Source organism: Sceloporus undulatus, chromosome 3, assembly GCF_019175285.1.
Source record: "Sceloporus undulatus isolate JIND9_A2432 ecotype Alabama chromosome 3, SceUnd_v1.1, whole genome shotgun sequence".
Taxonomy (NCBI): domain Eukaryota; kingdom Metazoa; phylum Chordata; class Lepidosauria; order Squamata; family Phrynosomatidae; genus Sceloporus; species Sceloporus undulatus.
Window position 1 is genome coordinate 146,560,603 of NC_056524.1, and position 23,600 is coordinate 146,584,202.

At 40.3% G+C, this 23,600-nt stretch overlaps 1 protein-coding gene across 2 annotated transcripts in view; it reads left to right on the plus strand.

The window, feature by feature from the left end:
• Positions 1 to 23,600, plus strand: part of PDLIM1 (PDZ and LIM domain 1) — a 75,217-nt gene that overhangs the window by 49,053 nt on the left and 2,564 nt on the right. The window contains exons 3-7 of one of the 2 annotated variants that reach the window (XM_042458621.1): positions 3,842 to 3,926; positions 10,972 to 11,165; positions 15,068 to 15,373; positions 18,204 to 18,358; positions 21,428 to 21,539. In XM_042458621.1, coding sequence (XP_042314555.1) covers positions 3,842 to 3,926; positions 10,972 to 11,165; positions 15,068 to 15,373; positions 18,204 to 18,358; positions 21,428 to 21,539 — 852 coding nt within the window. The remainder of the gene's footprint in view (positions 1 to 3,841; positions 3,927 to 10,971; positions 11,166 to 15,067; positions 15,374 to 18,203; positions 18,359 to 21,427; positions 21,540 to 23,600) is intronic. The other variant, XM_042458622.1, reaches the window with a different exon arrangement.

Genomic DNA, 23,600 nt, shown 5'->3' on the forward strand with positions numbered 1-23,600 from the left:
TAGGAAACTGTTCTTGCCCAATAGAATGGTAAATATGTAATTTTTTGTTTTTTTGCAAATGAGCTAATTCAATTCTCACACCTACCTTAAACAGAAAATGTCACACAGCAGGAAAGTATAGTTTATGAGGAGGCACAGGGAAGACAAGCTGGATCAGTTCTCAATGTCCCGTTGCATGCTGCAATCCAACCAAGAAGATATGTTGAGACATTCTCTGTGTAGCTTTAGAAAACACACACATACAAACGGTGAGTGATATAGTCGGTCAGAAGAGCCAGGTTCCTGAAGAGGTAACAATATTCCCAGGCGTGGTTTTGATCCACATCGGTTTGAGCTTAAAACATTGTTTGGGGGGCGGAACCAACAGCTTTTTTTGAGGAATACTGAGTTATACGCCTAACACAATGTTTCTCTTTCTTTCTCCCCCTCTCCCCCATCTCTCTCCTGATCCTAAATGCAATTGCATCCCCTTTGTTTTAATGGCACGGAAACAACAAACAATAAAAATCCAGAAGATTGAATCTGAAATGGAAGTGCCCACGCTAAGGGAATGGGTAAACTTGCTCCGCGCTGAGGGATGAGACATGTTTAATGTCCCTTACACTTCCCAGGGGGTGGGGGAGAACAGTAATTCTTTCTGGCCGTCTGCAGTATTAAAAGAAATTAATGCCATCATGTTACATGACTATTGACAAGCACTGTAAGCGTAGAATAGACACTGGTTTTAGCCATGGTCTAGCTCTGAACCAATATTATCATGACATATAGTTTATAAAAAAATACCTCAAATGTTTCCAGTCATCGTTCAGTGGCAGCACCACCAACGTGTTTATTAAATCAGTACAACAAGACTCTGGTCTGGACTAACTGGTAGATCTGTAACTAATGCGAGGCCCTTGCTTTCCGCCAGATCACTGCAGATAAACCCCTGAAAGTTTGTAAAGATATTCCTGGCCAATGGCGCGAACCTGCCCCGTCTAGACAGTACCATAGCCATTGAACACCCTCCCATATTTGGTTCTTGTAGTGTGAAGTGAGTTTTAGAGGGTGGGAGTAGGGATATACGTCCTGAGGTCAATGCAGACTCTGTCTTGCCTTTAGTAGGTCCTACCCTCTGGCTCTGAAAAAGCGAGACCATGTTCCAATTTAAAAAGGCAAGACATACTGGGAAGTACATTCCTTTCCTGTTAAAAAACAAAAAACGAAAGCCAAATTAGGCTCGAAGAAGTTAGTACTTTAAATCAATCAAAATAAGGGGGTGGAATCCTGTGCGGGGGCACTATGCTAAGGTAATGGGTCGCCACACTCTGTTTAGAGGTGCACTTTCTTTTTTAAACTTGCACAGGTAATGCATGTTGCAGAACAGCCATAATAAGGAAGAAGAGGCGGTTGGCCCTCTGAGTAGCCTCTTTCGAATCCTTTCTTTCTAGGGAGTGGATCGTTTATGCTATGAAAGGAATGTCTAGAAAACTGGCCTGTCCCCCATGGGTTTTTATTCTCAGCCATTGCAAGCTCATTGGAAATAAGCTACTCAGAGAAACATTAGCTGTAGATATCCCGCCTCTGCAGGGGCTGAGTCAGATTGCTTTAGGATTCCTTCCAGCTCTGGAGTTCGATGATGTCAGTTCCATGCAACAGACTCCTAGGCTGCAAAACATGGTTTCATATAATGGCCAAGATTTCGGGACGAAAAAACCTGCTTACAACTTGTTCCATTGTGACCGGAAGCAACAGAAGAGACTGTGGACTGGACTGACTCAGAGAAGATGGAACTCAGACCATTCTACACAACCTCTGACGATTTCATTTGGTCATGTCCACATTTTGGTGGGTGTCATCATTGTTTACAAAATTTGCCACCAGAGCCTTGGCTGAAAAATCTCCTTAAGTATTGTTTCTGCTTGATCTCAGTTTGCAAATCCACAGATTGTAAAAGTAGCATAAAGGATTGACTGTGTCTTTACTTTCTTTTTGGTGCACTTCCAAAGCTGTTAACGGGTTTTAAAAAAAATGTTTTTTACAGAATCAAGATTCAAGGATAGCGATATTGGCCAATGCGAAAAGTGCGAAAATCCACACAGAAGTCATATCGTTTATGCACAACTCCAAAGAATAAAAGCCGCTTTGGCTCATAAAGGTAGTAACTGGCATTGTGGATTTGTTAATACAATCCTCTTAAAATAATTCTAATGTGCGTTATATGGTTTGTCTATCTAAAATTTGACAGAGCAACTATTGAAAAATCATATGGCCTCAATAAAGGGTCTAAAAAGTGAGGGAAAGCAATCCAACATGAATATATAGCAAGAAATAAATGGAGATCTCTTCCCTATTAGCAGTATTAGCAAGGGCATTCCGTTAATTAAAGCTGCAGGAAGATCAATAAAATAGATCTGAGAAATGATGGAGAAGTTGTCAAGGCACTAGGAACACTTGATATATGTGCCTAATCTGTTCTAAAGTAATCAATTCTGGACAGAAATTACTGATAATTAAACAAAAATGGAAATCAAATAATATAACTTAATGGATTCTTGCCAATGTCAGTTTTTAAATAAAATAATTATTATTATTATTAGTATTTATTGATTAATTATTATTAATTAGTATTAATTTATATCCCACCCCTCTACAATATGCAAGAGGAGCGGCTTTAAATGAGGAAAACGCCTATAAGCAAAGATTAAAAAGCAAATTAAGAAACAAAAATGTAAAGTATAAAGATCACTATCTTTAATATATATATTATATATATCTATATATATATATATATATTTATGCTTGGACTATTTTGTTCCAAGGTTTTAACAAGTCAATTACTCAGCAAGTAACTAAGTTTTTAGATTTGACTGATATAACTCACCTCTCTATGATTGTGCAAATATTGAATGTATTTTTTTATTAAATGCAATTTCTGTTTTAGATGGGTAATATGTACTGTTGTTGCTGTTAACTGCCCTCAAGTTGACCCCAACTAATAGCAACCCTGTCCTCAGATTTTATTCAAATATATATTTTACTATGATGTTTTAATGGTCTGTTAACTGCATTAAAGACATGGTGATGGTGATGATGGTGACAGTATGTAAAGCAGAACTGTATTAGCAATTGCAGATGATGTATATGCTTATGTATAAGTCTAGAAATTTTAGTGAAAAATTTACATAAAAACTTGGGTCAACTTATCCATGGGATGTAAGAACTACAACTTTAACTCTTATCAAAAAATGAATCATCTCCTTCTTTGAGTAGAGTAGCAAAAGGCTTCATCCATCCTGGAAGAATCTAAAGGATACACCAACCCCTTCCATGATGCCACTTCTGGCCTTTTTGAATGCCTGCATGGGAAAATGGTGGTAATGGTGACTCTTTGGTGCTTCCCTTCAAAGAAGTGCCAAGAGAGTAGACATATGTGCATTTTCTTAGCCCCACTCATGCCTGGCTACTTTCTCCAAACAACATACAGCCAACATTTACCATAGTTCCCTCCTCACCCATCCAGCCTTTAGGGTGAGCACAAACACTTATGCCTACCAAAAATTTCTAAGTTTTCTTTGGAATAATTTTCTTTTGCTTCATCCTTTATATTCTTTGTTACATGATCCTGGGTTTTATCCTTGACTATGGTTCATATAAAAATCCATAATTTTGGTCTTAAAACATGCTCTCAGTTTATACACGAGGTCAAACTGATGAGATTGACATACTGTGAGCATCCCAGGCAAACCCTGAATTCTGGGGAATTAAAGTTTATGGAATTGTCAAGCCACAAGTACTATACATATTTATTGAAACTGATATAGAGAATACCAAAGATGACCATTGGCTGTTCCTCTTGCAGAAGTGAATCAAAAATTTGGTCACCAATGGTTACTGAGGAAGAGAAAACAAATCCATACAAGATGAATCTGGCTTCTGAACCCCAGGTAGGTACTATTAATGACCACCTGTTCCTTTTCACCAGTTGGTTCCCTGTATTCACAAATGTGGTGGCTTGTGGAGGCACTGCAAATTGCTGTTGTTTAACTGCTTCTCAGGTTTCATTTTAAATGTAGAATCATGCTTCTTGTTCAGCACACCTGTGCATATCAGCTTGGTCAGATGAAAAATTGGTTGTGTGACTGCATCCATACATTTTGGGTCCAAAGACAAGTTCAAAAATAGATGTTAAACAGCTTGTTCTTAAAAACAGATGTTGCGATAGGGAAGCTAAACTTAGCACTGTTGTGTATGAGAGCAGCATTCCATTTGGCATTCAGATTCAATCCTTGTGCTAACATATTTGTGATACTATTTCTAGTCTGAATCAAGAAACATTCCCAGAATATTGGGTGGGAGCAGGGACAAGGTGCATGCTGGAGCATGTCTTGAATTAGAATGTGAACTTGGCATATTTCAGACTAGTAATCAGTATAAAGTTTGCCAAGTGCTCTTCTGCTTTGTTTGTATAACTCTGCTCTCTTGGTAATTACTGTTTTTTTTTCCTCATAGAGCCAGCATTCTTTGGCAGATCATTTTATTTACCTAAATGTATTTGCAGATTGCCTACCTGTTTTAGATTTACCCGTGGTGTTTATGACTCCAGAGAGCCATAAAGAATACAGTGGCCCCTCCTGTTCCTGCCCCCCCCGAATCCAAAATTTTGCAGATATTCAAGTCCCATTGTTTCCAATGGTGGACCACCATTAGGGACAATGAGACTCCTCCCCCCTCATTCTTCTCCCCAGTGCCAGGGCTGCTGGGGCTTGTAATCCACACTAGCCACATGAGGACTCGCTTTCCTAGCAGCGCTTGGGGCCTGGCGTGTACATGCCCGTCCCCCTCCCCCACAGCCATTTGATGTTTCGCACGTCCATTGGCTGCAGTGGAGGGGGCGGAGCAGGGCATGCACACACTGGGCCCCGAGCACTGCTGGAAAAGCAAGTCCCCATGCAGCCAACATGGATTACAGGCCCCGGCAGCCACAGTGCCGGGGGGGCAGTCAGTGGATATCGAGGCACAAGTGTACAATGAAAGGCATTCTATCTTTGGCTTGTGCTTCAGAAGAAACAAGCTAAATTGTTATGATTAATCTATCAAATGTATAAACTGTAGTAAGAAACTTTAGTGGTAAAAGAATGGGATCGCATATGCATGTGTTTCAACCTCAAGTCAAGACTTGCATGAGTGAAACAGTAATCACAGATCACAAAACCGTCAGAACTGTATAGCTCCTGACATAACCACGTCAGCAATCTTCTGTAGCAAGCATTTCACAGATTCAGCTGCAAGTTCTTCAGTATTTGAGACATTATGTGATTAAGTAACCGCTTGCTTAGCATGGCTACCTGACTGTTTATTCTCTTGGTGTAGTGGAGGAATGCTCATATATAAAGGTATTATGCCAGTGTGAAAGAAGGCTACACAAGATGTAGTGATGGCTGCCAATTTTGAGGCTTGAAAGACCAGCATTATACGCCAGTGTGGGGGCAGGGCGTGCGCACACCACCTGCCCCCACACCGCCCACCTGACCAGACGGCAGGTGGTGTCACGCTGCATCTTCAGCACAGCGTTTACATGTGCTGCTCCAAAGAAATGGTGAAAAGTTGCCTCCGCTGCAGCTAGGGTGCCCTTTCCATGGCGCAAAAGGACCCACTTTTTGTTCAATTGTTACAACAGTGGAACACACTCCCTCAGAGTGTGGTGGTGTCTCCCTCCTTGGAAGTCTTTAAACAGAGGTTGGATGACCATCTATCGGTTTTACTTTGACTGGGAGTTCTTGCATGGCAGGGGGTTGGACTGGATGGCCCTTGTGGTCTATTCCAACTCTATGATTCTACTTTTGCTAATCTCCAACTGCATATATGCAAATATATGTATGAAACAGTACCACAAACACTCCACTCTCTTTAGTTTTTCATCAAGCCTTGATCCCAGTGTTGGCTTGCTGCAAAAAAGTCATTGGTGGCTAGGATCTTATGTAAATTAGTCATTTCAGAGCACTTTTGTCCTATAGCCTCATGGAATGGAACAGCCTGAGAAAAATGTTTACTCTTTCATTAAGTCTGTGCTGTAACTTTTTTCTTTGTCTAAGTAGTGTCTCTTACAGAATGGATATAGCCTAGGTACTGATATCAGGAATTTGCAGATGACATCAAATTAGGAGGGGTAGCTAATAGCCTGGAGGACAGAATCAGAATTCAAAATGGATTTAATAAATTGGAGAGTTGGGCAAAAACTAACAAAGTGAATTTCAGCTGGGAGAAATGGAAGGTACTACACTTAGGCAGAAAAAATATATGAAAGGTCAGATATAGAATCGGTGACACCCCGCTTGACAATAGTACATGCAAAAGAGATCAGGGAGTCCTAGTAGACCATAAGCTGAACACGAGTCAGCAGTGTAATGTGGCAGCTAAAAAGGCCAGTGCTATTCTAGGTGGCATCAATAGAAATGTAGTGTCTAGCTCAAGGGAAGTAATAGTGCTGCTCTATTCTAATTTGGTCAAGCCTCACCTGGAATACTGTGTCCAGTTCTGGGCACTTCAATTCAAGAGGGATATTGACAAGCTGGAGTGTGTCCAGAAAGGTCTGGAAACCATGCGTTATGAAGAAAGACTTAGGGAGCTGGGTGTGTTTGGCGTGTTTGGCCAGGAGAAGAGATGGTTAAGGAGTGATATGATAGCCCTGTTTAAGTATTTGAAGGAATATCACACTGAGGATGGAGCAAGCTTCTTTTCTGCTGCTCCAGAGAGTAGGACCCAGAGCCATGGATTCAAACTATAGGAAAAGAGATTCCACCTAAATATTAGGAAGAACGTCCTGATGGTAACAGCTATTCAACAGTGGAACAGGCTGCCTTTGAGTGAGGTGGAATCTCCTCCTTTGAAAGTTTTTACACAAGGGCTGGGTAGCCATCTGTCAGAAGTGTTTTGATTGTGTCAAGTGTGTTGACATTAGGAGGAACTTCCTGACAGTAAGGGCTGTTCGACAATGGAATACACTCGCTCGGAGTGTAGTGGACTCTCTTTCCCTGGAGGTCTTTAAACAGAGGCTTGATGGCCATCTGTCAGGGATGCTTTGATTGAGATTGTCTGCATGGCAGGGGGTTGGACTGGATGGCCCTTGTGGTTTCTTCCAACTCTATGATTCTATGATTGTGTATTCCTGCATGACATTGGGTTGGACTGGATGGCCCTTGTGTTCTTGCCCAGCTCGAGGATTCTAATGACCAGGTTGTTTTGGTTTTGTCCTGGATCTTATGTACAGTGATATGCGTGTTGTGTAAGTGTATACCTGTTATTCATGAGTGCAGTTAGCTAATCTCATGCCTGTGCAGGGCAAATAAATGAATGGCATTACTTTTGCTGTCCTTCCAGACTTGATTTGTTTTTGCCCAGCTGTTGCCATGGTTGTTTTAAAACAGGCTACTGCATGAATTGGCTTTCCTGAAGCTTTCCTTTTAAAGTCTGCTGTGTCACATCCTGTAGAGATGAGGTAATTGTTGCTGTTTTGTGTATCTGTTTCCATGGGAGAGTGTGCATGGAAAGTTATAGAACCAGGGTGTGTCAGTTGACATTTGATAAGAAAGCAGTAGCTGGCAAGAACAATGAGGCAGGAAGTAAACAGTGTTAGCTGCCACCATTCTGAGATGTCTGGTGAACTTCATTGGCTTTATATTACTCATTGTTTCTACTGGATGTTGCTTTAATAGATATGAAATGCTTCAGGAATGTGGAAGAAAGAGATAGGGAGCTGCTTGGACTGTTTTTATAGCCCACCCAGGGAGGGAGAAAGAGCGAATTGTTATCATTCACATTTCAAAGTACTTATTTCTGTCAGTGTATGCCCAAGTACCCTAAAAAAGGAACCAGATCCTATCTGATCCTGAAAGCTAAGCAGGGTCAACTCTGGTTAGTACTTGGAGTGGAGACCACCAGCCACTACTAGTGCTTGAAGGCTACATTTCAGAGGAAAGAAGTGACCAAACCACCTCTGAGAAGTCCTTCCCTAAGAAAAAAAGGCATTTTGAAGGCACATATGCATGTGCGCACACAGGCAATAAGTGCTGCCATTTTTCTCATCATGTTTTTTTTTTTACAAGAGGAAGAATTAAAATCTTGAAAGTGGTCTTTTTTAACCTTTATTTATGAATTTCATGATTTCTGCACTTTTTGATTCTGAATACTGTATATGGGAGTATTAAAAGGTCTGGCTGTTTACCACAACTGTTTGGGAAAATCTTATTTGTGCTGTAGATTAGCTGCTTTCAATTATCTGGCAGTTGACAGATTCATTTGAAATGTAAATTGTGTTGATGACTTACTAAGAAGTAAAGTTTAAAAAGTTAAAGTAGGGGAAGTACATTCAGACACTCAACAGTGGTATACAAAAGGGTGCTTAGCTTTTGGATAGTATTTCTAAGTCTCCAAAGTATTTACATCAAACTAGACAGAAAACATTCAGGGGTATCTGTGTTGCCCATTTAACAAATACAAACAAAAATCAATCAGTGATACCTTTATTGGCCAGCCAAAATGCACAATATTCTTGTTGCATGCTTTCGAAGCTCCATGGGCTTCTTCATCAGGCTTCAGTGATGGCGAACCTTTTTGGAGCCGCGTGCCCCAACTAATTTTTTTATGTCACCGGGCTCTACCAGGTGCTGAGGGTGGGGCTTCTGCCCTCTGGGGGGTGGAGCTTCTGTCCTTCAGGGGTCAGGTTTCCACCATCCAGGGGGCAGGGCATCCACCCACCTTTTCCTGGCCCCCACCTGTCTGGAGGGTAGGGGCCAGAGGCAGGAGCCTCTGGCTCCTCCCCCTGGAGTTTGCCGCCCCTGATTGTCCCTTAGGGACCTTCAGAGGCCGGCAAACAGTTGGAAGCCGAGAAATGAACTTTGGAGGATGGCAGCCAGAGGCGGGCTGCTCTGGTTGCCGCCCTCTGGAGTTTGCCGGCCGCTCCTCTGTTCACCGTGCCATTTTAGACCCATAGCTGTTTCTCCAGAGCCTATTGGCATGGAAGGCAAGCGGGGAAGAGGAGGACTGGGCACAGGTCTGTCCCTCTTCCCCTCGGACCTTTTCCTGCCCCCAGCTGTCTCTCTGGAGATAGCTGGAGGCTGGCAAAGGTCCCTGGGGAGGAGCCACTGGCACGCGCCAGTCCCTCCTCCTCCTCTAGCCCTTTTTCCAGCCTCCAGCTCTTTCGGATAGGCAGCTGAAGGCGCCTCTGGCTCCTTCTTCCTAGTACCACTTTCTGGCTTCCAGCTGTGTCAGAGAAACAGCTTAAGGCCAGGAAAAAGCAGAGAGGAGGAGGAATGGGCATGTGCGTGCCTGTTCCTCCTTGTTCTGGGCCCGTGCCTTACGAAATGGTGTCATGTGCCACCCATGGCACATGTGCCATAAGTTCACCATCATGGGGCTAGATGCTTGGTTTGTAACATCGTGCTTGATGATATTGAATCATCACAAAATCAATGTTTGTGCTACTTTCTGGTTAACTGCAAAGTATCTGTATTTGCTGTTTACTTGCTAAGTATACAGTAAATGTACTTGCTATTGCTATCTGTTGTATAATTAATAAGAGGCCTGTTTTCCAATAATTCAGCTGAAGTTTCATACATTATACAGCATATGTAATGTTGCTGTATAACTATTTATTGAAATATCCTATGTCCTGTACCATTGCACCATGCACTTGTTAGAATTAATACCCTGACTTAAATGAGTAGAAAGCAGTTTATGAGTAGAAAGTAGTTTAGTGCCACTGTTTAGTTAAGAGTGAAATTTTCAAAATGGCTCTGTATGTCCCTCTTGCAAACCCAGTGTATTTGTAGGAATTTGGGAAACTAGAGTATTTGTTCCTTGGCTAGTTGATTTTTAATGCATAGCCTTTGGCACAGAAGGAGGATTTGAGTGTGTCAACATGTTGTTGCCTGAAGATTTTAATACAGTATAGGCAATTGCCATTTGAACAAAGATATGTTAGGCACTTAGGGGGGATACAGACCAGCACTTTGTGCTGGCCTGTGGATGGAGTCAGGAGAAAGGATGGAGAAAGGATGGCCTGTGGATGGAGAAAAGAGATCTTTTAAAAACAAGTAAGGCGCGTTACAGACCGCTCTCAAGTGGCCGTTCTCCCACCGCTACCATTAGCTGCGGCGGGAAGCCCCAGCGGCCAGACCACAAGGCTTCTGGCCACAGCAAAAAAGGAGCACCAAAATGGCGCTACTTTTTGGCCCCCGGAAGTGGTGCGCAAGGCGCGCACTTGCGGTGTCACTTCCACTGCGCCACGTCTGGATGCACAGCATCCACGACGTAAAAATGGCAATGCCCATGTGGATGGGCGCTGCCATTTAGGATGCGCTCCGCGCGTGTTGGGAACAGGACCGGTTAGGAAGGGGCAACCCTTCCTAACCCTAGCATGCCCCTTCCTAACCCTAGGACGCGCAGAGCGCGTCCTAAATGGCAGTCTGTAACCCGCCATAGTGTCTTGAAATATGACTTGTAATTTATTTCCTTCTTTAAAAAAGAGGTTTCTCCTGAACCTAAAACAGCCCACTTTGGCCAAAACCATTTCAGAATTCTTGCTTATGTTCTCTGGACAGCATGGGAGGGATCATTTTTAGCAAAATTAATTATTAGCAAAAATTTTTTTTTGAAAACACAGGTAAGTTGTCTTCTCCAGCCCCTGACATTTGCACAACATTGTGTTATCTTAAGGTTGTCTTTGGTTTCTCTTTGTTTTAGAAGGTTTGTGTATATCATGGCGCCAGAGAAGTTCAGGGTGAAAATCTGACTGCTGCTGTTGATTTTGATTTGGTTTTGAAACTACTGTATAATGAATGTCTTGGCCGTAGATTTCCTTCTTCTACCTGCATCCCCGCACTTCATAAGTAAACGAGCAGTGTTTTTCACATATTCCTCGTACATTTGTCTGCCGCTTTCCACCTGCATGTCAAATGTTTCTGAATTTTGGCTCTGCTTCCTTGCATGCAGGAAGTAAGGCATATAGGAAGTGCACACAACAGGAGTGCTATGCCATTCACTGCCACCACTGCTACCAGCACTTCACCTAAAGTCATCAGTGCCCAGTACAATAGCCCAGCAAGTCTGTACTCCTCAGAAAACATACAGACCTTCAACAATGCAGTGGAGTCCAAATCTATGGGTGACCTGGAGTCCCATAAGAAGTAAGTGGCTTCCTGTTTTATTATCTTTTTGCTCGACACACAGCAGTGCAAGCACGGGCACTGAGGAATTATTGTCTGTATGTGCATGTGGCAGGTATGTTATAATGTTTCTCAAAATTGTCTTTTTCTTTCAGGTTGTTCACTCGGCTGGTGTGATTTGTACACACCAGTTGTTGAAGATGGCAAAGTAAAACTAATGATTGTTTCTTTCTTTGTTCACCAGCTACCTGCAAAATTTCAACGTGCTTTCAGTATGACATACGAGCCTTTAAAATTGTCTCCCCACTCATGCAGGTGCCAGTTGCTTTTATTATGACATAATAAATTGTTTTTATTATTTTGGTTCTCTTGCCAGTGAACATGGTGTTCCATCCTGCAAAAAGCACACAAATGTCCCATGTTTTTGGCTGTATGGGTTTTTTGTGTCAGATAGCGTTCTTAATGGTCTCGATAGACTACATATATGGGTTCTGTATTTGTACAGCATGTCATTCAGAACATTCTAGAAATGAAAAATCATGAAGCACAAATTGCAATCCTGCCCTTCATACACATGACCAGGATGTGGCCCATGTCTTACCATTCACTTCCTTCTCATCCACCACAGCAAAGACATGTCAATTTGTGCATTCATACAACCAACCTTCCACCCTTATGGTATTGCACTCATTTTCATACTTGGCTGGTGTGTTGGCCATTGGAACTCAGTGGGACTTTAGGCATGCATTTTTAATATACATTTCAGCTCTAAAATATTCTGACCAGCGGTGGGAAAATATCTTTAAAAGTAATTAAACTTATAATTTATTTTTTTAAAAAGATACTTATTGAAATTCTAAAATATAAAGTTAAAACATACAAGAAAGAAAACAACACAGAAACATACAAACCGTTAAAAAACAAAATTTAAACAACAAAGTCTACCCCCCATCTCCCATAGATAAAAATACTTTCTGTTTCCCTTGGATTGTTTCTAAACTAATTATCCTAGATTTCCCTCTGTGTTTTATAATATGAATCGTTAATAAGCTTCTTTAATATTGCCTGCAAGAAACAATGTCTTTTATACCAAACAAATGAAAAAACTTGACCATCTATACTTCAGTATATAGTACTATACATTTATACCTCAATATATCCACACAATTTGGTAATTTATTAGTTTTCCAGTGTCTAACAAATACCACTCTAGCTGCAGTTACCATACAGCTAATTACATTACTATGCTTCATTTTTCTTTTATTTTCTGCATTAACCACATTTAACAAATACAATTCAGGTTGCAACAGTAATTTAAACACCCAAATCCTCTGTATCCATTTGCTTATTTTAAACCAATATTTCTTAAACTTTTTACAACTCCACAATATATGGAAAACATTTTCAGCAGCTATTACTCTCTTTGTACAGTGTTGCCAGTTTATCTGGGGTAATCTACCCTTGTAAAGAGTAAAGATTTTCCTTGAGTGTGTAAGAACAAGTAAATTTTGATCCCTTAATTCAAATATCTTCCATTGATTCATTTGTATATTGTGTCCCACATTTTTGGCCCAACTAATCACATACTTTTAAACTTATTTTTCTTCATCTTCAGACTGAATAACTACTTTTACAACTGAATAATAACTTATTCATTTTGCTTATCAATTGTCTATCATCCGTACATAACAATTTTATAGAATCTGACTTCTCATCCTCATATTGCCAGATCCTCATATCCTCTTTCACCCTCTCTCTCAGTTAGTAGTATAATAACTATTGTAATTTGATCCCTTCTTTCTTCAGTTCTTGGTGGTAATAAAATAAAATAAGTTAACCACTTTCTCTCAGTTAACATTTGCAAAAAAAAAAAAAAAAACTCTTGTAGAGAGTGTCAACCAGATATTTTGGGCCAGATTCTATCCTTATATCTACCCCAACTCTTAATAAATATCTTCTTATAACATGATTTTCAAACCTTGCATTAATTTTAGCCTTCCCATACCATAGGTATCCATGCCATCCCATCTTCAACTCATGACCTTCCAAAGCTAAATCCCTTTTATTTTTGAGTATAATCCATTATTTTAGCCATGTTAAACTGCCTTAAAGTAATTTTTAAATTTGTTAACCCTCCTCTCTCTTTGGCATCTATTAATACTTTCCATTTAACCCTTGCTTTTTTCTCTAGCCATACAAATTTAGATGAACCCTTCTGTCATTTTGAGAATGGAGTGCTTAAAAAAAATAATTCGGACTGTCTGAAATATATAAATATTTTTGGGCAAGATACTAATTTTGATAACAGATACTTTTCCTAACATTGACAAATGCTATCCCAAACCCTTAAACAGTTGATTTCAAATAATTGTTGATTTTTAATGATATTGTTAATGTCAAATATCTTATTTTATTTACAGTTTCATAACCAAGTTTTTCTTAGCTAGTTCTTCCTTTTCTAAAGGGGTAGGGAGAACCTCAGGATAAAGACAAAAGGTAAAAAGAACAAAAAGGGGAATTTATATCCACCTCCTCAATCTTCTCTACCCCTTTTCCACCAACTGCAAAAATGAGAAACATGGGAAAAAAGAACACATATATCAAGTAAATGATAAAAGGAAAAAGAAATTTCCAGTCCAAATTACAAGTAAATTAAAACACGGATTATTTTTGAATATTAGTCAGAGAAATCAACAAAAATGATTAAAATTAGGTCAACTAAATAAACATTAAATCAACCAAATAAATGCTAAAACTAATTACATAATCAAAGCATGAGGTTTCACTTGTATAATATTCCTCTTCTGTCACACTCCCATAATGACAAAAACAGCAATCTAAAAAGTCACAGATAAACTATAAAAGGAGTAAAGTTATTCTTCATTAAGTTACAGTCATAATGACAATTAATTGCACTTCTATTGTTGGACAAAGAAGTTGATTACAGGAAGCTCCTAGTAGTACAGAATCCATTATGTATATGAATGCAGAGGTGACAGCTCAGAGAAGCACAGGTAGACAACAGGCTTTATATTTTCACAGTACAGAGAACTGAATCTTGATATTTGAACTCGTAGTGCAGGTTGTTTGTGATAAAATGTTCCCTTTTCTGGGAATAATTATCTAACTATAGAGGGTCTGGTGGATTTTTCCAGTCCAGGACGTTTTGTTGAGTGTAGCAAAGGCCAAATGGTGCTGCATCCCGCCCTTCTCGACACCAGCCCCTGCCTGCATCTGTTTGCCTGTCTACCTCTTACGGTGCCCTCTCACGCAAGTTGCAACCCTTTTCCCTGGGGTAGGACTATCTATTAACTTTACTAACAGGAGCTGTCCATAGAATTTTTTGGACCCTGGTCTGGAAATTGTTTCCATTTGTGGGGTCCCGAAAGCCCAAGTTTGCAGGTTCATAACCCACCTAAGTTTTGTATGGGGAAAAAGTGCTTTGAAGATGAGTGTGTGCTGAAAAAAAAGCTCCTACAGAAGACATCCAGCAGTACTTTGCCCAGGTGAAGACTATGTTGTTGAACCCTGGCACTTTCTTAACTTCACAGTCCCTTCTGCCCTCCCACTCCTATGGATTTTTTCTTGCCTAGAAATTCTAAGGGGCAGGGTAAGGTGAGTACAAACCCTAGTGCTTCCCATCCATTATGTTAATCGGCAGTCAGTATGCATCAGTTATATGAATAAAAAATAATCTAAATTACATATTTTGTGTTGTAGTAAGATGTATATTTAATTGTATATTGAACTATTGAGTAATGTGCATCCCCTTGCATGTTGAAACATGGTTTAGTGCTGTAGATGGTCTAGTGTTGCAGTTTTCCTTAAATAATTTCTTTCTTCCTTTCTTCCCTGTCTTCATGGGAAATCATCATCATCATCATCAACCAATTCTGTCCTTTTAACTCATTCCTCCTGACTAGCCCTTTATCACCCAGTGGTGGGTTCAAGGCTCCTTTTGCATCTGTGTATAACCCTCTTCAGTCCGCTTCTGCCTCTCCTTTGCAAAGAAGGCACAGTACCTCATCCATCCCACATCAAATCAGAGTTGGTGTGGAACAACTCAAGGAAGTTGCTCAGATCTGTCCCAGTAGCCCTGTGGAAGTTGAGGTGCCTGGACTCAAAGTACGACACATACAGTTTAATTCTCCTTTACAGCTCTATTCACAGAAAAACATCCTGGATTCTTTGCAGGGGCAGATCTGTTGCATTAGTCCCACTTTCCCCAGGTAACTTTGCCTGTTTAATATGCGATTGACATAAGGCCTGTGCACATTCATTTTCCTCAGCTTTTGTATTATCCACTGCACTAGATTTTAAATTGTTGCTTTGTGTTTTTTGCACAATATCTTGACATTATTGTGATAAATCCGCCACTGCAAATTAAGGGCCATGCTGCTTCTGAAACAATGTGTTGTTCAATGTCTGCTGAATGTCACTGTGCTTTTTAAATTTTATTTTAAGGGCTCACTTCAAACCTTGACACATATGTTCCTAGGATCACCTTATTCATCTATTACAAAATCATATGGGAGCAAACAAATATGTAGATAACTGGACATAAAATATATTGAGTAAAGAAAAGAAAAAAGGAGATGTGGGACTTGGGTGGTGGTGAGGCAGGAAACATGGATGAACATTTGAATGTGCATATCTACCTGTGAAAGAGGTATGCCGAGGGAGGGAGGCAGATGTTATGTTGACATTGGCTCTTGGTGCATGAAGCTCGTCTTAGTAGCCTTTGATACTTTTCTTTTTCTGTCATGCATGATACGGCACTGAATTATGCAAGTTGGTCATCACTGCTTTTATTCATACAAACTGGAAAGATAATTTTCACTATGTTGAATTTTGAAAATGATTCATTTCCAGTGTGAATGCCCTTGGTATTTGTCATGACTTTGAATCAACCACACACTTTTTTCTTAGTGTTTAATGGGTTGCATTGTAAAGAACTTTGTCTCTATGAAGATGTAACGACATAGAAATGTAACAGAAAGTATTGTGAAGTTTCTAAATCTTGTAAAAAGAAGTCCATCTGCAAGCAAAGTAAGAATTGTGAAAATCCTCTAATAAAGAATTTTTCCATAAAATTTTTCTTAGTGGGATCCAAAGAATCCTGCTGAGACAGGTTGTTCAGAGGCAAGGGTTTGCTAGTGTGCGTTGAATCATAAGGATCAGTGCTGAATCTGGTGCCATCTTCAGGCCTAGCTCAATACAGTACCCAGAATGTACTACTTGTGCAGTGCTGGATGGGATTTTGCAACTTGTAAAAACAGCAGTTCCCTCATTACGTACTGCATGCAAAAGCCTTTTTCCGTGGAGGCAGGCTAGTATGTTACATGCTAGTGTATTTATATTAGTATCAAATATATACTAGTGTATATCCACTTGAAACAAGTGCCTAGAAATCCTGTTTTGCTCTTTAGAGTAATTTTCTAGTTGTAATAATCACAGACTGAGGAAAAGCGGTTCTCACTTGTATGTGTTCTTCTGGGATAACAAAGCTTTTCACTGTACCTTAAATATTTCAACTAGACATGCTTATTAAACCAGGTACCACTGCCACATCACTCTGTGGGTAGCAGAGATGTTTTCTTTTGGGGAGATAGTTTATTGCTGGTGCACTCCCTGTATCCTAAGCACATACTTTGAAAATGTTTTACTCTGGACTTGGTCTGTGGATAACCCACAACCTCTCTCCTAGCCTTGAGCTGTGCAGCAGAGTCTTCACTGGGTATTTCAAGATTTTTTTTCTTTGGAAATCATCCCATCTGTGTACTTTTCTTCTCATCTTTTGCAGTGCTTAAATCACTTCCTGTGCTATTGTGATGACACGTGTATCATACCTTACCCCAATGCTGTGTGTCTTCAAGTTGTTTCTGACTTAGGGTAATCATGTGGCGAACCCATCACAGGATTTTCTTTGCAAGATTTACGTGTCCAAGGTCGCCTAGTAGGTTTCCATGGTTGAACAGGGATTCAAACCCTTGTCTCCAGAGTCAGTCCAGAGCTCAAGCCACTAAACTGCATAGCTCCTGACAAAGTCTTTTCCATGAATGTGGACTAGATTGGTATACAGTGACAGCACCCAAACACATTCCCCTTATTACATAATGCCAGTTTACATAACGTCAAAGATCAAGGAATAAAACTGATTCTTTCCTTGATACTAGTTTGAATGTTTTAGCAGAATGGTTGAAAAGAAAAACAGTATTCTTACTGTATTGGTCAGTCTTCGTTCTTACCCAAATAGTAGCAAATACTTTTCCAGTTGTTCTCCACTGTCTGTCTGCATTCAAGATGTACAGGAAAGAGAATGATGTGGCTTCTGATGCTCAAAATGTCACTGCACAAGTTCATCCTTTGTACACATTTATGAATGAGTCTTTGTAAGGAGAACATGGTGTTGCTGTTTTTCTTTTTTACCATGTTGGTTGGTGCCAAGACAGATAATTTTACTATTGTAAAACACCACTGTTCCATTTAAAAATATGGTGAGCACCCATGGAGGAGACCAAAACTGTCAAAATTATCCCTTGCCTATTGAAGGCAGCTAAAGGAACACAGCAAGCAGAGGACCCAACAGTGAAAGAGTGAGCCACAAGAAGGCTGTAACTTTGCAATTCATGACACATCATCTGGGAAATGGCAGTCAAGACCTGCTCCAGGTCAGACGCACCAGTTCTCTTGACCTTTTCTCATAGGGCTAAAAATATGGAATACCTCTACCACCGACAATACCTGCACACGTATTACAGCCTAAATGTTAAGCACAGTGTGCATCCTGCCAAGAAATATTTTGGAAGTTCTGGTTAATTGATTAGTGCTTTCTGCTGTTATAGATCTAGTGTGAATATATATGTAAAGTAGCTAAAAACAGAAAATAACCAGGAAAATCTTAACTGCTTATTTTAGCTGTGCTACATTTAATCTCACTTCAGTTTAATTGTAATACATTTTACACCACTAGTTACCTTGACTGTGTGTGTTTTCTTCTAAATTACAGCACAGATTGATACTATGTTCATTGAAGGTTTTTGTCTTAATTTTGTGCAGCTTGGACCAACTTAACCAGCCCGCTACTACGATAAGGATTGACAAAGACTCTGAGGTTTATAAGATGCTACAGGAGAACCAAGATTCAAATGAGCCACCCCGACAATCCGCCTCATTCTTGGTGCTACAGGACATTTTAGAATCTGAAGAAAAAGGTAAGTGTATTCCTGCATATAAATGAGATCATTAAGAACACACGCTTGCCTGGAAACATAACAAAAGTGACAAGAGGTTATAGCCTTTGATATGGATGGGCGACCAAACTGCATGTCAGATATCATGAGGTTGCAGTAATCTTCAGGGATATATGCTGAGTCCTGGTGGAAATTCTGCCTGCCCCCTATAACAACTGTCTGGCTCAGGAGAAAAATTCCCCTATGTCAACTCCTTTATAAAATCCTGTAGCAGGAGGGCTGCTTTTATCTAGCCCCATATTCTAAGTCAAGGATGGATAATACAATGCGAGGACAGATTGCATTTTCCTCTTCCCATGGGGCAGATGACATCAGAGGGTATGGCCATGCCCTTGATGGGCTTTGGTTTGCAATGCTACGTGTTGCTTCTGACTGCCTTGTTAGCTTTTTCCCAGGATAGGTTCAAATCAGACACTCAACACTGCAACCCAGTTCCCAGGATGAGTTCAACTCACACATGCAGCATTGAAAACCAAAGCCCCAGGGCCAGGAACATGCTGTTTCTGACTGCCTTGTTAACTCCTTCCCAAGATAGGTTCAAATCAACTAAGAGGAAGGGGGGAGCAAGCAGGAACATCATGCCTACATTCTTCCTCCTTCCTGGGAGTATGCCAGCTGCCCCTTCTGAGCAGCAGAAGCAGAATGAATGTGTTCTTGGTGCCTAGGCCTTCCCGCCCCAGGCTCTATTAGTGCCCCAAGACTGCTTCTCACTCTGGGATGCCTCAATCTCAGGTATATTTTTTAAAAAATTAATCTTCATTTTTAATCCATGGATGCTAAAATCCGCAGGGCCCTGTGTAGTTGGAACTAACAACTGGATCTAGGCCAGAGTGTTTTAGGAGTATGAGTGAAAAGTTTTCCACTTCTTTTCTGCATATTGTCCCTTCCAGAGGGATCATCTTGTTACCACACCTTTACTATAAAATGTGTTATTTGATTACTTGATACCTTCTTCTCCCCCCACCCCATCAGTGTAGTGAGGGGTTCTCTCTCATGTCTTCCATGTTCAGCTCTAACAAATAGCATGCCTATGATTGTTCTCAACCGATCTTAATCTCTTGCTGATACTCTAGTCTTCTTTACCATAAATTCTCTGAAGATGTTTTTCTTTTCAAAATGTATAGTGTCATACCTTCTTTTCCCAGTTTCTGACAGGTAGTCTGAAACCTCTATAGGTACTCTTCTCCACCTGCAGTGTTTCTACATATACTCTTTATGGCAGTAAGGTACTCAAGTGCAGTGGCACCATGGTTGCTAATATAAAATTATCTTACCACTTCAGCAGCATATCCTTTTTCAGACTCTCCACTAGTCCTTTAATATTTTCTCACTTAACCCTAATCCACTCTTTTTACATCTGCTCTTGAAGATAACTTGTTTTTAAATTATTATTTCATATATTTCGTCTCTGTTAACTGCCATGTCTATTCCTTACTATTGGTTCCATGACCTGAGTAATGGCCCTTTCTGTCAGAAAATGTGAGGGAAGATCATAACCATTCAGAAACGTTCAGCTCTTCTTGATTTCTTCCAGGTCTGTGTAGCAACTTCTGAGCACCATCCCTCAGAATCAGAATCAGCACATATAACAGCAATGGCTTGTGACATCTACTGAATGATGCCTGCATCCTCAGGCATTTAACTATGTATTGCATGCACATCAATTTTAAGGACCTAGAACATAAATCATATCTTTCTGCTCAGTATCTTAGGTTTTTTGGTAGGTTTGGCCATGATATGTAATATCCACAGTGCTGATAATCCTCAGAAAACATGCAGGGGTAACTGTATTGGCCATTTAGTAAATTCAAACAAAAATCCACCAAACAGTGATACCTTTGTTGGCTAACTGAAATGCACAAAATTCTTGTTGCAAGCTTTCAAAGCTCCAGTGGTTTCTTCATCAGGCATGATGTTACAAACCAGACAGGAGAAAAATTAGAGATGTTAGTCAGATGCCTACATTCTGTTGTTTCTGTCCTTAGTTAAGATGGTATGGGGAAGTTCAATAAGGACCCCTCTCTTGCAGTCCAGTCGGTTTCCATTCCTTTGAGGCCATAGGCCTTTTTGTAGGCAATCTCCCAATTGCTACATGGCCAGAAAGAGGAGGAGCCAGCCTGCAAAATACTCTCCCCATACCATGTTAACTAAAGACAGAAACAACAGAATGCAAGCATCTTACTAACATCTCTAATTTTTCTCCTGTTTGGTTTGTAACATCTTGCCTGAAGAAGAAGTCAGTGGAGCTTTGAAAGCTTGCAACAAGTATATTGTGCATTTTGGTTGGCCATTAAAGGTATCACTGTTTGATGAATATTTGAGTTTCAATCACTATGATTCTATGATTCTCTTTTTCCTGTATTACCCTAGTACTCTAAAAAAAATTAAACAAAGTATTAAGTGCTGGTATAACTGTGATATTCGTAATACTATCCAGGAGCCCTTCCCAGTTCTCTCTTATTGATGTGTTTAGTAACACTTAGAATTACCAATCAGTTTAACAGTTCTCTTTAAGTTTTTCCATTCTGCCTCTTATAAAACACAACTATCTCTTCTCCCATATGTCCATTCTGAAATATATATCTGTTCTGAAATACGAAGTTGAAGGCTTTCATGGCCGGCATCCATAGTTTTTTGTGGGTTTTTTGGGTTATGTGGCCATGTTCTAGAAGAGTTTCTTCCTGATGTTTTGCCAGCATCTGTGGTTGGCATCGATGCCAGCCACAGATGCTGGCGAAACATCAGGAAGAAACTCTTCTAGAACATGGCCACATAGCCCGAAAAACCCACAAAAAAACTATGTTCTGAAATAGTTAAAAATAAATAAATAACAAAAGCTTTTTCTTCACTTTTCAAACACATGTATTTTGGACACCTCTCATCATCATTGACAAAGGAGGTTTAATAGATGAAGTATTGGATGATACGGCAATATTTTGCTTACAGTGGACTGAGTTATAGTTCAGCTTTCATGATCCAGGCATCTTTTCAGATAATAATATATATTTTTATATTTTAAAATATTCACAGGAGACAAGCCTTCTGGATTTAGAAGTGTAAAACCTCCAACAACCAAAGTAGCTTCATCCATTGGAAATGCCCAGAAGTTGCCCATTTGTGATAAGTGTGGGTCTGGGATTGTGTAAGTACTAGTATATGCACTAACTGTAATTTGCTTAGGGGTATTGAACTTTTTTCATATTGGGGAGAAAATGATTAAGGACTCTTTAACTTAGAAAAGACATGGTTAAAAAGGGAAGTGATTGAAATGTGCAATTATACATTTATATACTGTACGCCCGTGTCATACGTGGGTGCTTTTTACGCAGCTTCCAGTTTATGCTGGAAGCCATGCGCCATTCAATGAATGGCGCGTGCGGCACTCACACCGCCATGCTGCCGTGTGCACAAGCCCCATTATCCTCAATGGGACTCAAGCATAGGCAGAGCTTGCCTTACGCGGCGGGTTCTGGAACGGATCCCCGCATAAGGGAAGGGACCACTGTAGCATGCCAACTAAATACCTATATGTCAAGGTGCATTCAGGTTCTCAAACAAGCAACTAGTCTAAGGACAATTCATGCTGATATGCATTTGCACTGAAAATCACTGAGACTGAAGAATGCAACACTCCTCCCAGTTCTGGATCATTCCATGCCCTGGCAGTTGTCAAGGCCCCAGGAGAAGCCCATGCCCTGGTCTGTGTGTGGGCAGTGGAAGAAAGGGAAGCAATTCAGCTTGGAGCGGGAAGAAATAAGAGTGCACTCATAGATGGATGGAGCTCTGTTCAGGTATATTCTGCTCCTTTCCTTCTCTGAATGTCTTCCCCTTCCCCCCCTACACCAGTAAATAAAAACAGCCTGGGGCTTGACTGCTACAGTGGAGAAAGTCTTTGGAACAAATGCAGAGGATTAGAGAAAAGAGGCATTAAGTTTGAGTAAATCATTCTTGTGTGAATGTATCAGTAATGGGACCCTCTTTCCCTAATCAGTCCTCAAGGCAGGACTTGTCTAGTGACTGTAAAAATATATTCTGTTCCTATGAAACCCACGAAGCAGGATAATATGGGACTGTGTTTATTTGTTCAAAATAGGTCATAAATATACCTTATAAACATTCAGTCTGTACACCCACTATTTACAATCCAATCTTTACTTCAGATCTTGATTTCCACTGTACCTGGTTTCCTAAGAAATTCTTATAAGAAACTTAGCCATTCTGTATGAAGCTACTAAACTGGTCTGTACAGAGATTGGTTTTTCTTGGTAATTTTCACTGTATTACTTAGAAATCATCCAGTTAATAGCATTAGAAAGAAGGACAGGTTGCTCACTTGTAACAGTATTTTTTCGAGTGGCCATCTGCAAATACATACAAATGGGTTGTACTGTGCCTGCGCAGTGCTGTTCGCAAACTTCTGGAATCACTGAGCAAAGTTAACTTTGTAACTTTTTGGCAGTAGCTCTGCCCATTCCTTATAAGTCCCCTGCATTCCCGCTCTTTCCCCAGTTCAAAAATTTATGCCATGTAAGCGACATGAGAATGAGCCAATGGTAGAGCTGGACATTGAGGGGAGGACGGTTGGGATTTGTATGTATTTGCAGATGACCACTCGAAGAAATACCGTTACAGATGAGCAACCTGTCCTCCTCCTTCATGGTCTCTGCGAATCATACAAATGGGTTAGACTGACAAGCTTAGGTCAGTGGTGGAGGGAGTGTCATGACACCAAAGGAAGGTTCAAATAAAACTCTGTTTATTAGCCACAATAAAATGATTGAACCAAAACTGTATCTGTTGAATTCAGAAGGCACACAAACAACACAGTAGGTCATGAAGGACCTATGTAAACCATGTTTGTTATACAATGGAAAGGAGAAGCCAGGCATAGTCAAACACGCATTCTAGACTTTAGGAGAGCGGATTTCAGTAAACTTAGAGAAGTATTGAGAGTGATCCCATGGTCAGAAATACTAAAAGGGAAGGGAGTTCAGGACGGATGGGAGTTTCTCAAAAGGGAGAGACTGAAGGCACAATTTCAGACAGTTCCAGTGAGAAAGAAAAATCGGAGCTGTCTCAAGAAACCAGGATGGATGACTAAGGAACTTTCAACCGAGTTAAGTTTGAAACGGAACATGTATAAGAAATGGAAAAAGGGAGAAATCACAAAAAAGGAATTCAAAGAAATAGCAGGCATTTGTAG